The 15,534-nt window shown below is 44.8% G+C and overlaps 1 protein-coding gene across 1 annotated transcript in view; it reads right to left on the reverse strand.

The window, feature by feature from the left end:
* The window catches only part of LOC146796583 (kinesin-like protein KIF19), a 1,608,680-nt gene that overhangs the window by 712,861 nt on the left and 880,285 nt on the right, over positions 1–15,534 (reverse strand). The window contains exon 11 of the mRNA XM_085629222.1: positions 10,923–11,076. Coding sequence (XP_085485348.1) covers positions 10,923–11,076 — 154 coding nt within the window. The remainder of the gene's footprint in view (positions 1–10,922; positions 11,077–15,534) is intronic.

A 15,534-nucleotide genomic window follows, 5' to 3' on the forward strand; every position in this document is an offset into this window, starting at 1 on the left:
TTCCAATCGTAGAAGACGTAGATGTTTTGATGCAGTGGCGCGAGGGGGCTTGGAAGGTGGTGTTTGGACAAATTCCAAAATATGGGCGCATAGAATGATCTTCAGCACCCAATGGTCTGATGTTATTTGCTGCCAGTTGTGGAGGTAATTTGAAATTCTGCCTCCTACTGATGTCACAGAAAGAGAAGGGACAGTAGTCAGAGCCAGCAAGCCGCTATTGATGCTTAGAGGCGTCCCTCCCCTGGCGTCCTTGTCTTCCTCTGTTGTTCGATCAAGAGAAAGAGGAGGATTGATTTTGCCGCTGGTTGTAGTTCGGCTGGTAGGATTGTGACTGCAAACTATACGAGGAATACCGCTGCTGTTGGTATCCTCCTCTGTATGCGGAGTTACCTCTCCCTCTGACTCCTCGGAAGGGAAACTTGTGGTACTGCAGAGTCCCTAAGGATTTTGTAGTTTCTGTGTCCTTTTTAACATCCTGGACCGCATCATCCACATGCTTCCCAAAGAGGGCTTCCCCATCAAAGGGAAGATCCAAGATTTTGTTTTGGACCTCAGGATGGAACCAGCAGCACCAGCCAGGGAGCGGAAAGCAGTAGTTGCAATGTCCATTGCACAGTCAATGACTTCCGCGGATGTTATTTCGCCCTCTTGAAGAATCTTCTTCCCATCTTCTGGCAACTGGTCCAGATAGAGGGAAAGGTCGCACCACATTTGGCGATCGTAGCAACCAAGTATAGCTAAGGCGTTCGCAGCCCTGATCAACAGGCTGGACACGGAGGAAAATCTCTTGCCCGCATTATCAAGGCGTCTGCCCTCTTTATTCGGAGGAGTCGTGAGGGGAGCAGAAGGATTCCTGGACTTCCTCTGGGCAGCTTGAGAGATGACCGAGTCCGGTTTAGGCTGGCTGACCAAACAGTCCGGGCTATCATCTGGAGCCTTATATTTTTTCTCCAGGCGAGGTAGTACTGGAATGACCGTGGCTGGATTTTGCATCAATTTTAACCCTTCATCCCAGACGTGATCAACAATAGGTATTGATCAGACCGACTTCTTGTAAGGCTTCTTAAAGTCAGAAAGGAAACACTCCGACTGCACCGTGGACATGGGCAGTTGGAATCTCTTAGTCGCTTGCTCCATCAAATTATGGAAACCCACTATGTCCGCAGGAGGGGAATCAACAGGTACTGGCGAAGGAGAAGCCGATCAGGAATGACATAGTCATCCCATACTGTGTCTGGATCTGGTATGTCAACGTTGCCCTGGTCCTCATCAGAGGTGTCATCCTGAACAAGAGGCACGATAGGTGGTGCATCCTGGGCCACAGGTATCGGCTGAGGCTGCGGAAATTGAGGGGTAGCAGGCCGAGAAGGAGGAACAGAAGGAAGTGGCTCCACACCTGAAGCTGGAGGCTGCGTTGCACATCTCATCCTATAGTCCAGAAGCATAGACTGCAAGTCCGCTAGTAGAGAGGAAGACATAGAAACCGCCTCCTGTTGGTAGTCCTCCTGATAGTCTGAGGAAGGATCATAGTGCTGTTCCTCCACGTATTCCACGTCAGAATCTGTGTCCTGACACTTGGCATGTAATTGAGAAGGTCTGCCCGCATAGACAAACGGACCATCATCCTCCTCAGAACCCTCTTCTTCAAGGAGGAGAGCAGGAGGTAGAGGAGTCACCCTCCTGTGGGAAGTCATCGCAGGTGTAATCTGGCACTTCTTGACCCAAATAGAAATTTATTCCATCGTCAACGAGGTCGTCGACGGGGTCGTCGACAACATGAGAATCGACGTCGAAGAAATGGACGTCGTCAACGCAGTTGTCGTCGAGACTGACGTCACCACAGCCGTCGTCGTCGATGTGCAAGCAGTCATCATCCGCCAGCATCGGAGACGATGAAATCACCGTCGACAAACCCGTCGACTGAGCCAAAGTAGAAGAAGAAGACTGTACCTTTGAAGATTTAGTCGACGGAGTCATCGTCGATGATGGGACTTTCTTCACAGATTTTACCTTAGAAGAGAGTGGGGAGGGCTTTTTCAAAGTCTTTGGAGCCGCAGGAGTAGAAGATGGAGGAACAGAGCTGGATTTCCTCTCAGACATCACTCCTTTCGATAGTCTTTCCCTCTCCTTTACACCTCGGTGAGGAGATTCGCCAGGACTACGCCTTTCAGACCTATGAAAGGTCTTTTTTAAGGTCTTACCAAGATGTTCTTCAGAAGGCAAAGGAGACACTCTGCCCCTTTTTAAAGACCTTCTGGAAGATGAAGTAGAAGATCCCTCCTCACTGTCACTGGATACAGGCTCCTTTCTTGACTTGAGTTTCTGGAGCCAGGTTAGCAGACGCCCTTCATGGTCTCGCAGAGTCTTCGAGGAAAAGGTGCAGCATATTTTACAGTCTGCTGCCTTATGGTCTGGGTACAGACAGTAAATACAATCTATGTGTTTGTCCTCTACATATAACCTCTTCTTAGCACAGGTGGCACAGGCTTTAAAGAGGGCTTTCTTCTCCTTATCAGACATCTTGACACGAAGTCCAAGCAGGTTTTGAAGAAAAAACTAGTGAAAAAACTTTAGAATTCAGCTCAGTGGAGACTCCCTTGCACAACATGCGGTAGAAAATCTGAGGTTCTGAGCTTCTCTCAGGAGGGTTCCAAGGGGTGAGGCTAATCTGATTGGTTGTTCACTTTATTTGGTCTCTTTTACAAAAAGAGGTGGATAGGTTGCAAAACAAGAATGGGCCTAGGCCTAGTTTCTGTTTTGGTAATGGTTTCTATTGTTATTTTATGTATACCAGGGACTCCCATTCCAACGACGGGGAATGATACAAGCATGGGAATCTATAAAAAAGTTCCAATACTGGAATAACACCCATTTTCCTCTACTTATGAGGGATTTCTCCACCTTGTGGCAAAGAATTCCAAAGTATAAAAGTAGTGAAACCGTTTTGATTTTCTGGCAGGTATAAAGTAACATACACATATGTTTACAGCTGAAAATAGGAATGTAAATCAGGTCCAGAGACATTAGCTGGATGGTACTAATATGGTAGATGTGATAGCATTGTCCCCTGCATGGAGTGTGACATGTTTCCCTGGCCTCAGTGTCTGGTATCCTGGTTTTTAATGTTGCCCTATCCTCACTCTAATCTAGTGTGTGGTCAAAGGTCTAGGCATGTCCCATGATGGAAGTGAAGTCCTGGAACTGTGCTGAAACCATGAGGGGTGTTCCCAGCATGCACTCATTTACTTATAGTGGTCTACTGTCCCTCTCCTCGGTTTAGCATGTAGGGGGTGGTGGTAGTGTACTGTATTTTGTGAATCCATACTTGTGACCAGCCTTTTTATCTGTGTCGCTGTAGTGGAGGACTACTGGTCCACTCATATAAAATTCCTATATATTTGATTTGATTTTTAGAAAGCATGCAAATACCCCACACACAAGGTGTTCTGGTGCCAAAGAACAGACCTGCAACAAAGTTATATGGAAAATAGGTGGGCTTTGAGCGGTTTACTGAATGTGAGAAAACACTTCAGCATGAATACACAAAGGAAGAGTGTTCCAAGCTTGCAAGGTGACCAATGAAATGGAGCTGCCAGTAATGCGAAATGAGGAGTACTCAAACAAATACATCTCCCATGAATATAGAAAGAGAGGCCATGCAGCAGGGTGAATCTGTGTAGTCCTTTATGACAGAAGCATAGGGCCTTGAAAAGTGAGCATTTATGTATGGGTCGACAATGATGGCCAGAAATATGGGCCATGGTGCTAACTCTCCTGTTTAACCCTAAGATAAGGTGGGCTGTTGCAGTCTGAATAAGCTGCAGCTTGAAGGGAAGGTAAGGAGACAGATCTAAGAGCGAAGAGTGCAATAGGCAAGCTTCGAGATGATCAGTGCTTGAACCAAGGTTTTTCTTTATAAAGGAACTAGGACGTGGCAGCTGACATTTCCTAATAACATTGAACATAAAGAAACAAGTGGAGTTAAGTTTGTTGATGTGAGCCTCAAAAGAGAATTTATTGCCAAGTTTACCCCAGGGTTCCAAGCAACGGAATATGGTATTGGAGGAGTACCAATGGAATTGAGCCAACATTTGCAGGACCAAATAGAGGAGCTAGCAAACACAAGGACCTCTGTCTTATTCATGTTAAACCTCAGAGTTCGAAGCTATCCAACTGATCCCCGAGCAAAAACAACCTTTAAAGGATTCTGCAGAAGATCAAGGTCTTCGTCAAGTTAGAGAATAAATTAGGTGTCACATGCACATGCATAAAAACAGTAGTCAAAAGAAGAGATATGGGTAGCCAAAGAGGTCCAGTAGATGTTGAAAATTGTGGGGCTTAAAGAAGAGCTATGGAGAACCCCAGAAATAATGGGTTTAAATGCAGAATGGAAATGAGACAGTGACACTGCTTAAGAGTGTCTTTGTTAGAAGGAAGAAATCCAGTTATAGGCTGTGCCTTTGATGCAAAAGAAGTTAGGTCTGTCCAGGTAGATGATATAAGAGATCATATCCAAAGCTGGGAAGAAGTCTAAGTAAATGAGATCAACGATCTGCAATCATCTAAAATTAACCTTATGTCATTGGTTGCTGAAAACCGTACTATCTCACTACTAAAATTAGGGGAAAAGCCACACTGAAAGGGATTTAACAAGTCATGGGCCTCAAAATACTTGGCCATTTGTTGGTTCATGCAGCTTTCAGAGATTTTAGTAGTCGAATATAGTAAGAAAACGAGACAACAATTTGACAGGATAAAGGGGTCAAGCGAAGGATTTTTCAAAAGAGGGATGATTAGAGCCCATTCCTAATTAGCGGAAACTATACCAGAGCTAATTGAGGTATTACAAAGCATCGTCAAAAACGGAGCAAGAAATGGGGCATCTGCTTTGGAAACCTTGGCAGGGCAAGAATCTAGGTAGAGTCTGATGAAATTGCAAGGTTTGGAAATTAGTCATCTATTTTTACATAATCAAAAGATGAACATACATAATCTAAAGAAGGTGAAGGAGAAGTGTTGGAAGGAGAAAATGATGGATTTTGAGAATCTTATCAGAGGGAAAGGACCTAAGTAAACTTGTCCTGGAAAAGGTTAGAGAGCACAACTGTTGAGTAGGCATGACAGATGTAGAAACTACATCAGAATGAGTATGTGTGCAAGATTGAGAAAATATCTTTAGAAGAGGTTTTCAGATGCAATACACTCATGATATAACTTGGCTCAAATAATCCAGACCAGTGTTTTGTAGGTACTGAGCTCCATGTTATAGAGAGCTTTGTCAGCAGGATTATAAGTAGATCTCCATTACCTTTACAGTTGCGTAAAGCATTTTTTGGCCACTGTGAGTTTGTGTGAGTACCAAGGACCTTAAGTTTGTGTTCTACAGGAAGTTCTAATTTTACCAGGAATGATGGAATCAAATGCTTTCACAGTCCAGAAAAGGTAATAGTTAGAAAGAGAGTCAATATCTGAGGAAGGAATGATAATTGTTGTCAAGGGGAAAAACATGTTCAGAGACATTAAGTTTGGACCAGAGGCAGTATGGTAGAGAAGTTTGAAGATTACAGTTAGATCTTGAGTATGAAGGATGGAGAATATGAAAGAATAAAGCTTTGTGACCAGATCATTTGATTGAGTTGTTTAATGTAATAGCCAGAGTGAACTGTAAAATCAATTTAATGAGTTGAGGAGTCCTTCAACCATGTTCCATTAACAAAAGCGATATCAAGATCATGGACAAGAAGGAGGTTCTCAAACTCTAGGTTTTATTTAACCAGGGAACAGGCCCTGATAAGGACGCAGCTGATGTTAGATGAGGTGTGGCTACTGGTAAGAATAACATTTTTCAAGTTAAGCAGCATGCTATGTGGTGAGGAGGAAGGCTCAGGGGAAAGGTCAGTGAGATATTGAGAGACAAGCATGGAGAGAGTAATTTACAAACGGGCACAGGAGATGATGTAAACAAGAAATTCAGAAGTTGGTAGATGTAAAGCCAGTAGGGCTTCAGGGTGCTCAATGGGGCATTATGAAGAGACAAAATAAGTTCTCTATGTCCCTGAGAAGAAGAAGAAACTGTGTTCCTGGCTGTGGGCCCTTCTGAGGCACTGATGGGTGCAGAGGGGCTTGCCTTAGGCACGCACAGGTCACATGTCTGCTGCACATCCACACTGCAACCATCCCTAAACAGCAGAGCGACGGTCTGCACATTGTGGAAACCAAAAACACTAGAGTGCGCACTGACAAAGATGGCGGCTGTAGTGTGGCAGAGCACATAGGGAGGAAAAGGATTGCAGCTCTATGACCTAATACAGTTCCTAGCACTAACATCTCAAGTGAATATTGTGCATGTTTGCATGTGTGGTCTGTGTGGTACTTGCATTGTGTATAGGAGTGATGCAAAGTGATGAAGGCCTGTTGGTTCTATTTCGGAAACCCTTGGCCTGGCCCTTTTCAAAAGACGGAGGTGAGGTTGTTATTCCAGACAGTGGAAGTGTATTGCTGACATTCCTGAAACTGGAGAAAGGTGATATAGACACTGAAGTGGGGGACAGAAGGGACAAGGCACCTTTGCAAATTCAATTAGGAGTTTTGCTGTGAAGAGATGCTGATTAGTCTTTTTCTAGCGCTGCCATTTGGTATATGGTGGGGATGAAGGGTGGGACTGCAGTCACTGTTGTTAAGTTGAAAGCCACCCCTTTTAGTTGGCCAGTTTTTTGCATCTTCCTTGATCACTGCTCAGTTTGGCTGTTAATAGCCAGGTGCAGAAGGTTCACACGATGGCACATTTGAAAGAACCACTCTAAACCAATTCTGAAATGCAGACAGAGATTTCACATTCCCTGTCTGCACTGACTGTATAAAAGTGGGAGCCACTAAACCACCTGTACCAGTTTTAAGTACTTTTGACCATCGATGTGAGTGCTTCACAGAGTACTCAGAGGGAGGCTGTGCAACCGGAGCTGATTTCTGCCTGACAGCCAGTTTCCTAGATTTGAGGGGATATCACCTGATCTTTTGCCTTGATGGAAGAAGCTGATCCTCTGACCTTAGGGTCCTAGAAGCCAACCTGCCTGCTGAGAGAGGGAATGAGCATTCCAACCCTGAAGCAGGTGTGACTGTCCCAAGAGCACCAGAAGCAGGTAATCATTGCTGGTATATGGTTTGCCAGAATAAGGAAGTCTGTGGAAAGTGATCTACCCATCCTGAGGAGTGCAGTCTCTGTAGGCTAAGTGCTTCCAAGTGGGAATCAAGGACTGCACTCGTCACTGCTGTATGGAAGAATCATGCTTGTGGCAGACTGTGCTGCTAGCACTACAAACTGTGACAGAGACGGATTGTGCCACTGCAAATATGAAGTGTGCCCAAGGTGGACTGTACGCTGCAACTACAAACTGTGCCCGAGATGAACAGTGGCCCCCATAACCAAGAATTGTGCCTGAGGCAGGTTGTGAGGCCAAGAAGAGACTGTGCCTAAGGCAGATCATGCCACCGTCATTGAGACCTGCGACTGAGGTTAGTTGCTGCTGATGTCAAAGACTCTGCTGCAGCTATCCTCATACTGTTGTTACCATTGACCCTTGGTGGCCCAAGAGCTAGACTTCACCGGACTAAAAATCGGTCTATGGTCCAATAGAGACCTTCACCGTTAAGTATAGTGACAGACAATCTGTGAAAATATTGGATGACAGCCTCCATTGAGGTCTGTTGCAGCCATCTGCCGGGTCGTGGTTCATATGTCCAGTGGGCACATTTCCTCCCAGGTGCATATGTGAGGAGAGACATGCACTGGAGTTCCCCGCTGGCCAACAGGAAAAGCATTCTGTTGACCGGGCTGGGGTGAGACTGAGTTAAAAAGGGAACTGTTGAAAACTGTGTACTATAAATTGAAATGATGAGTAATCTGCACCTGGCCTAGGATATAGGTCTGAGAGATATGCTAAACAACAGAAGAGACCTGGCCTACAATTACAAAATGTGGGGATACTCAAGTAAATAGGCAAATTGGAGGCAGAATCCAAGGTGCAGTAGCCAAATGCAAGTGTGCTAATTGTACCTGTGCACTTTCCTGTGGAATATTATGTTTTGAGTGTGTAAGATTAAAGTATGTTTCTTTACTAAATTATGGTGATTGTTGAGTTCTGAGCTTAAACACCCTACACTGCCTCCCTGAGAAGCCTGTTGCTGCTTGACATTGTAGCAGCTGAAAGTCAAATGATGAATGCATTGTATGTGGCCCAATGTTGCAGATAGTAGGATGTCATAGTAGGATGGACCCTGGGGCATCAGAGGAAAATGGCCAGAGCCCCAGCCACTGAGACTCAGTAACCCCTGCTTGCCCTGTGGCACCCTAATAGGGTCTGACAGTGGTGCACAACTGATAAGTATAGGGTGAAGTAGCCATGTCCGGATTGCAGAGCCAGTCGCAATACTCTGAGGGGGCAAACAACAGAGCTCTTCACCACCCACGATCTCCCCAGCCTCACTCAGCAGCTTCTGTCTTACCGCCTCTATGGGGAGGCTCTCCGACGTACCCTGGATACCAGCAGTGCAACTGCGACAGTCTGGAAGTGCAAGACCTGAACATGCAGCCGCCTCGCTTTCCCAGCTCCGGCGATGACACCCAAAACAAGATGGTGGCCTGCTTTGTTCACGGTGGCAGCCACGCTAATCAGGGCAGTTAGACTCTGAGGGGGAAGGAGGCCCCTGCCTGTGGACACTTTGGAGGGGCCCGAGGACTCAGGTACTCACCCATGGCCCTGCTCTGAAGCCTGCTGCCACTAGCACACAAGAACCAGTTGTACTCAGATGGACTTGTATCCTCACCCAATTCACCAAGGCTTCTCAGCAATGTACCCGCAGCCTCAGTGGTGAAATTTGTGGGACTAATATCCCCTTTGGCGGTTTTGCGGGGGGCACGGATGGGTCAGCCCCCCATACAACCACCCCAAGAGCTCTAAAACTCCAGCTTTTTGTTGCTGGCCCCTCTCTCGTCCTACAGAGGGGAACTGGAATAAAGACACAGATGCCCTCTGCTGCCATTCGGTGGTAAGGATGGCACATACTGATGTGCCTTTTGTGGGGAGCCTCCTGGGGGCTCAGTGCTTCTGGCCCTGTATCCTGACTGTTGTAGGATCTCATGTGTTCCATTCGGGAGCCCCAGTCTCCTATTGATTTGACTCCCTTTGGGCCGCCAGGGGAGTTGAAGACACTTCCCTGTGGCCTGGCTCTTGGTGTTTTCTGGGGGCCTCCAACCTCTCTTATTGCCATTATCTGGTGTACCCAATGCCCCAAGGATGATGCAGCTGCACGTGCCCCCCTGCAGGAGATCAAGCAGGGCACTGGTGGCGAAGACACAGCATTTATGGACGACAAGTTTGATCATCATTTTGCCAGCATCAATGCCTCTAGGGAACGGCTTGTGGGCAAAATTGATTCCCTTTCCGTCAAACTGGGTCTCACCCTTGAGGATTAATGGAAGGTCTCGGAAAGGGTCACTACACTGGAGACCACAGTGCAGACCCTGATGCAAGCAATTCAATCAATTGATCATTGCATCTCGGCTCTTGTGGTACAGACTTGGTGCCTGGCCACCCACCTGGATGACCAAGAGAGATGGGCTAGGCATAATAACGTCCCTATTGTGGGGCTACCTGAGCATGCTGAGGGGGATTCACTGCTGGCTTTCCTTGAGACCTGGCTTCAGGAGGTTGTGGCCCCCGAGGTTCTCTCCAACTTCTATGCTTAGGAACGTGCACACAGGGTGCCAGCACAAGAGCCTCGTCCTGTGCCCCATCGCGTCCGGGGATGGCTCGCCTACTGCACTTCAGGGACCGGGATCATCTACTACAGGAGGCCCGTGTACTTGGCTGTAGAGTTTGCATGATTACGGAAACTGCTCCTTGTTGTGCTTTCACAAGTATATTTAGTTGAGAAGCACCCCTAAGACATCCTAGAATGTATTGATATCCTTCACCAGTGATAACCATGTGGGACAAGCTGCAGGTGATAGTATTGGAAAATGTTAAGTCATCGCAATCAGAGTGTTGCCAGGAAGGCGAAATAGAGGACATGTGATGCCTGGCCCTTTGGGAGTGTGCGTGGTATACTTTTTTGTCCAGGGAGAAAATGGAAAATGGGCTGAGTGCACTAGGATGATGGTCTCAATGTATTAAAGGCATCTTCATTTTTGGCGACACGGAGGTTGGGCATGAGACCATTTTTGGATGTGGAGGAAGGTTAAAGGTTCTCAGTGGTTTCTGCACTGGGCCTTCTGCAGTTTTGTATGGTACAATGTGGGTGCCCCAAAGGTTGCATTGCTGGTTATTCCTCAAATGTTAGTCTCCATTTATGTTTAGGTCTTGGAAACATGGACGATGTTGAGAACTGGTGTGATGGGAACGTCTCTGTTAAAACTAAAGTTATGATTATTAAGGATAAATTGACCCCTTATGCAGTGAAATAGGTGTTGCCTGGTTGTGTACTGTAACATCGCTTAAAACTGTTATTTTGAACAATGATGAATGTAGTCAGTGAAGTTTATGTGGATCGAAAGAAATATGTATTTTTGAATTTTGAATAAAGGAATAAGAGGATTGAAAAGGAAAATCTGGATTCATCATAATTTCGGACTTGGACTGATACACTATTTGAAGTTTTAAACTCTTAAATATGTTTTTCACAATAAATGACATTAAGGGTCATTGATGACATATTTGGAGTAGCAGCACTGGGCTAGTTCACAGATACCCATTTATTTCATATACACCATGATGCCTACTTTGCGTTTAACCTTGGTGTGACCTAGGTAGGCTACTGTCAACTCAGCATGGTTAAAATTTGCCATTGTAAGCAAACTGAAAAAACGAACACAGATTGTTATAAGGGAAGCAATAGAAAAATGTAAACAAATCATCCACATTTACCTTGTATATCCCTGATGTCACGTTTACTTTCCTTCATTTTCTCATGTTGCTCATCTTTGCCCTTCAGGCGTTGTATTTCTTTGCGAAGCTCAGCAATGATTCTGTTATACTGGGCAATGTGAAAATTGGCATTCTCCAGGTTACGATTCACCACCTGGTGAGGACCACTAAGAAGTTATCCACAAGACCACTGATGATCTATACATATTATGAACAATACTGTAATGTTCTATTCTTATGAACCAGTTCCATGTATATTAAAATTTTTATATGAAATACAATAGTTTCTGCCCCAATAACCGACTCATTCGAAATCTTGGTGCATATGTTCATCTTCCATTTAGCTTAAAAAATGAGTAGGGCATTATCATTCTTTGTTTGGGAGCATTGGAGTAGATCCAATGGAGCCATCATTTTTTTGGGATTGGTAGCTTAGGAGATGCACCTTTCCTGCTGGCAATATTTTGATTGATGCCACATCACCTGCAGAGCTTCATTCCACTGGACTGAGGGCTGTCTCTGCCCATTGTCATTCTTAAAATGACCTTTAAAGCATTTCAACTGTTTCAAGCTCACTGACAGCAACTGCAGGATCCTCTGAAGAAACATTTCTTTCCAGTGGAATATTAATCTAGCAAGAGAACAGTTAGAGTAACTGAGTTGACTCTCCTGGTAATAAACAAAAAACCACTAGCTGGGGGAGATGCCAGCCATGATTTTAAGAGATACCACCTATCAGTACCAATTGACACTGCGCACCAAGACATGACATTTGTCAACATGCGTCAATGTTTCAGACAGGGATCTCAAGACATCAAACTGTTAGATTTTCTAGTTCGTTTTTTAATTGTCTGACTTTTGTGTAATGCCCCCCTGACTAAGGTCAAGAACCTAGTAATTTTGTTTGATCGCAAACTGACCTATCATTCATTTGTGAATCAAGATGCAAAAAATAATAATAACCTTTGTAAACCGTTCATTCTGCCCCATATTTAAAACAGTGAAAGAAAAGCCTCATTTCATATAGTTGTCCGTGGTTTTCTAACTGTATCATAATTTGGGCCTTACAATCAAACTGATAACCAACTGAAGAGACCACAATACAGCTGTCATCTGCTAACATGACTTTGTAGACAGCACCTTGTACCCCTGTTAGGACATTTCTCAGATGGTTGTCAGCTCACCTGAACAGCGGAACAATTTGTTATCACCGTGATGGAGCAGACTTTTAATTGTTGTCACCTGCTTGTGAATGTCTGATAGAGGATGAAAATGGATTGCTTACATGTAACATCGTTTTTTTAGTATTGGTATCTTTCATGTATTCAAATGCTCAAATCATTCTCTGCCGTCAGGCTGGGATCCCTTAGCAAAGCAGTGTGCATGCAATACACTTAATAGCTAAGCCTGGGCAAAGCACTATGCTACGCTCGCGTAGTTTGCGAAGTTCGCGCTACTTCGCACTACGCGAACTGCACGTAGCACAGTGCGAACACGCGTAGCATAGTGTTGCGTAGTGCTGCGGTCATTTTTTGCTTGCTCGCGGTCCTCAACGTCAAGTTGGCGACCGTGAGCAAGCAAAATGACATCTCAGCGAGACTTTTTCCTTGTTCGCGATCAGCAACTTCAAGTTGGCGATCGCGAGCATGGAAAATAAACCTCCCGGCGAGATTCCCAACGCGAGGAGGTCAGGTTTCTCATTGCGAGTGGTCGCGTATGCTCGCGACCGCTCGCGATGAGAAACTACCAGTTCGCGTTGAGAAAGCTGAAGCTCGAGTAAAAATCTACTCAAGCAGCAGAAAACTACAGCTCGCACTGTGCAAGATGCCATTTTCAATGATTGCACAGTGCCGGTTGCTTGTCCGCACTGTGCAATCATTGAAAACGACATCTGGCACAGTGCGAACAAGGTACTACGCAGTTCGCGAAGTGCTACGCGTAGCTCGCGTAGTGCGAACTTCACTTTGCGTAGCTTCGCGAAGTGCTACTTCGCGAACTACGCCCAGGCCTATTAATAACATTAAAAATTACATGGAGCAAACACAACCAGCCCACCTGTTTTGTGTCTCAAACTTCAGCCAATTAGAAACCAGCACCCTCTTCCCTTCCCTTTACAGAGCCTACCAACTCCCAGGTTATCTAGCTTGTGAGGATAAGATATACATGAACAAGCTCACGAAAGGGGAGGGGGTAGGTTTAAATGTGGATCTGTGAAAGATTCCAATGCTGGAGAGCCAAAGTTACATGTAAATAACCAGTTTCGATCTCCAACATTAAATCTTTCATAGCTGCACATGCTTGAATAAAGATTAAGATAGTGGTATTGAATAATAGAGAGGATGATGGGAAATGAGCCTCACCTCCAAAATGGCTATTATGAAAACAGCTTACAAAGGGCAGCTCTTCCTACTGACACTTCTTTTCTGGTTTCCACAGCGATACCGTAATGATTGGAGAAAGCATGCATTGTCCTACACACTGCTGACTTACAAAAGTCCTTGAGAGACACTCCAGGAAAGAGAGCCGTAGTGGAAGACATATTTCTAGACCAGTGAGCTGTAACAGCCCCAGTGGCCTGTTCATAAGCTTCTGGGCCACTGAAATACAAGAAAGAATCCATTTGACCAAAGTCTGTTACGTGATGGGGTAGCCCTATTCAGAGATCCATAGGCTGCAAACTGTTGGTCTTGCTGACAAAATTCCTGATTTTTTAAAGGTAGAACTTAAGGTATTTTATGTTGTCCAAAGAGAGTAAAGCGTTTTGTAAAGTTTATTAAGAATGTAGACAAAGAAATATATTGATTCAGATGGAATGATGCAGAAACCTTTGGACTAAACATTGTATTTGAAAATTTGTAGCTAAGGTTCCTTACAAAAGAGTGCCTGAAGTTCACCCACATTTCTGGTGAATGTTATTGTCAGTAAAAGTGCAGTTGTCCACGAAAGGTGGAGTAACCTTGATCTGTGAAATGGTTCAAAGGGTGGCGCTATTAATGCTGCCAGCACAATATTAACCACATAGGCAGGAGTAGCTTGGCTTTCTTTTATGATTCTTGAAACATAAAGATAGAGTAAATCTGGCCTTCTCAGACATCTTGAAATTGTCACCAAATGAACTTTGATTGATGTAAAGCTGAGACCAGATCAAGCCAATTTGAGTAGATAAGCCAAAAATTCAAACTGTTTCATTTCCAGAGTATTCAGAATCTCTTTCTTTGCCCAAAGAATACATCTCTTCCATTGTATAGCACTTCGTAATAGTAGAAGGTGCCTTAGCTGCTTGAAGTCTTAGCAGCACAATTCAAGTATATTCAGATGACCAAATTTAAAGCCCTGATGAACCAAATGCAGGGACCGAGAAGTAGAGTGAAGTATTTGTCCCCCATTCTTTGACCGAAGTTTAGAGTCTGGCTTGAATTTTATCAGGATCTGTTCTGACATATTCCACAGTTCCGTGACCCAGTGTTGGCTCTGCAATGCGAGAGTCACTAAGACGCTATGCAGCTCTCTGTCATGTTCTTGCAGATATCTCTTGGTATTGGGGAAATTGGAGAGAATGCCTAAATTAATTTCCCTTTCCTTAAAAAGCACAAGAGCTTCACCCTTGAATCCAGAGCAGTATCACCTGCTCTCACATTGAGGACATTTTTTGTTCCTATCCCTTGTAATTATGTTCCAACTTGGGTTTTTGCCATCTGTGGAATATCATATTTATCTGTTTGTCATCTTTCATTTATTTGTGAATGTCTGAAATTTTCCTGCTGAGAGGAACGAAAGGAGACTTTTTCTGCAACCAGGGACATGCTCTCCATACAGTTCTCAGTTGTGCTCGAAAGCCTATAGCCATATTTTTTTCGGCTTCCTGATACAGCAGAGGAACAAGTTACTCAACTTCAGTAACACCTTACCTGGTAGAGACTCTATCTAGCTGCAGACTGAACCTTAGAATATTACCCAGGCGGCAGACTCGATCCAGAAATTCTTTAGCAAATCTCTAGAGCGCTGGTAGGCGGTGTTTTTTGGCTCTGCGTGGCAGCGCCCGCGCCGTAAGTGTCAGGGCCAGTACCTGTGTAGGCTCCACCCCAGCACACTGACCTCAGTTCTTTTTTTTGTTGGTATTTCGTTTAATTCCATTTTCCAACAGATGCAAAACCAACACTGAAATATAACTCTCCTTCCCCACTCTGTGCTAACTCATGATCCAGCTGTATGGAGTTGTCACAGTGGCAGTCTCTCAATGCCTCACATCTCCAGATTGTGCAATTACCTATGTTGGGGCATACACAAGCTTTAAAAATCTTCTCCTCCGCTGTCAAGAACTAGTCCATATTGTCTGCATACTACCTCGCAGTAGGGGCCGTAGCACGTCCTCATTTCTGGATAATATCACGTTTAGCAATCAACAGCACCTCGTTGCAAAAAAGAAGCGCGTGTTTTTCTAGACTTAATTTGCCCCACAATTTGATCAGACTGATAGCCTTCATAATGGGTGTGCCACCGAAACCAGTGCAGCCCTGACGCATTGACCATATGCCATCCTAGTAGAATGCCAGCACTTTTTTCCAGTGGAAAAAAACAACTTTGGCCCATTTAACTGTTTTTTTAGTTGTCC

The sequence above is a fragment of the Triturus cristatus genome, chromosome 10 (assembly GCF_964204655.1).
Source record: "Triturus cristatus chromosome 10, aTriCri1.1, whole genome shotgun sequence".
Classification (NCBI taxonomy): domain Eukaryota; kingdom Metazoa; phylum Chordata; class Amphibia; order Caudata; family Salamandridae; genus Triturus; species Triturus cristatus.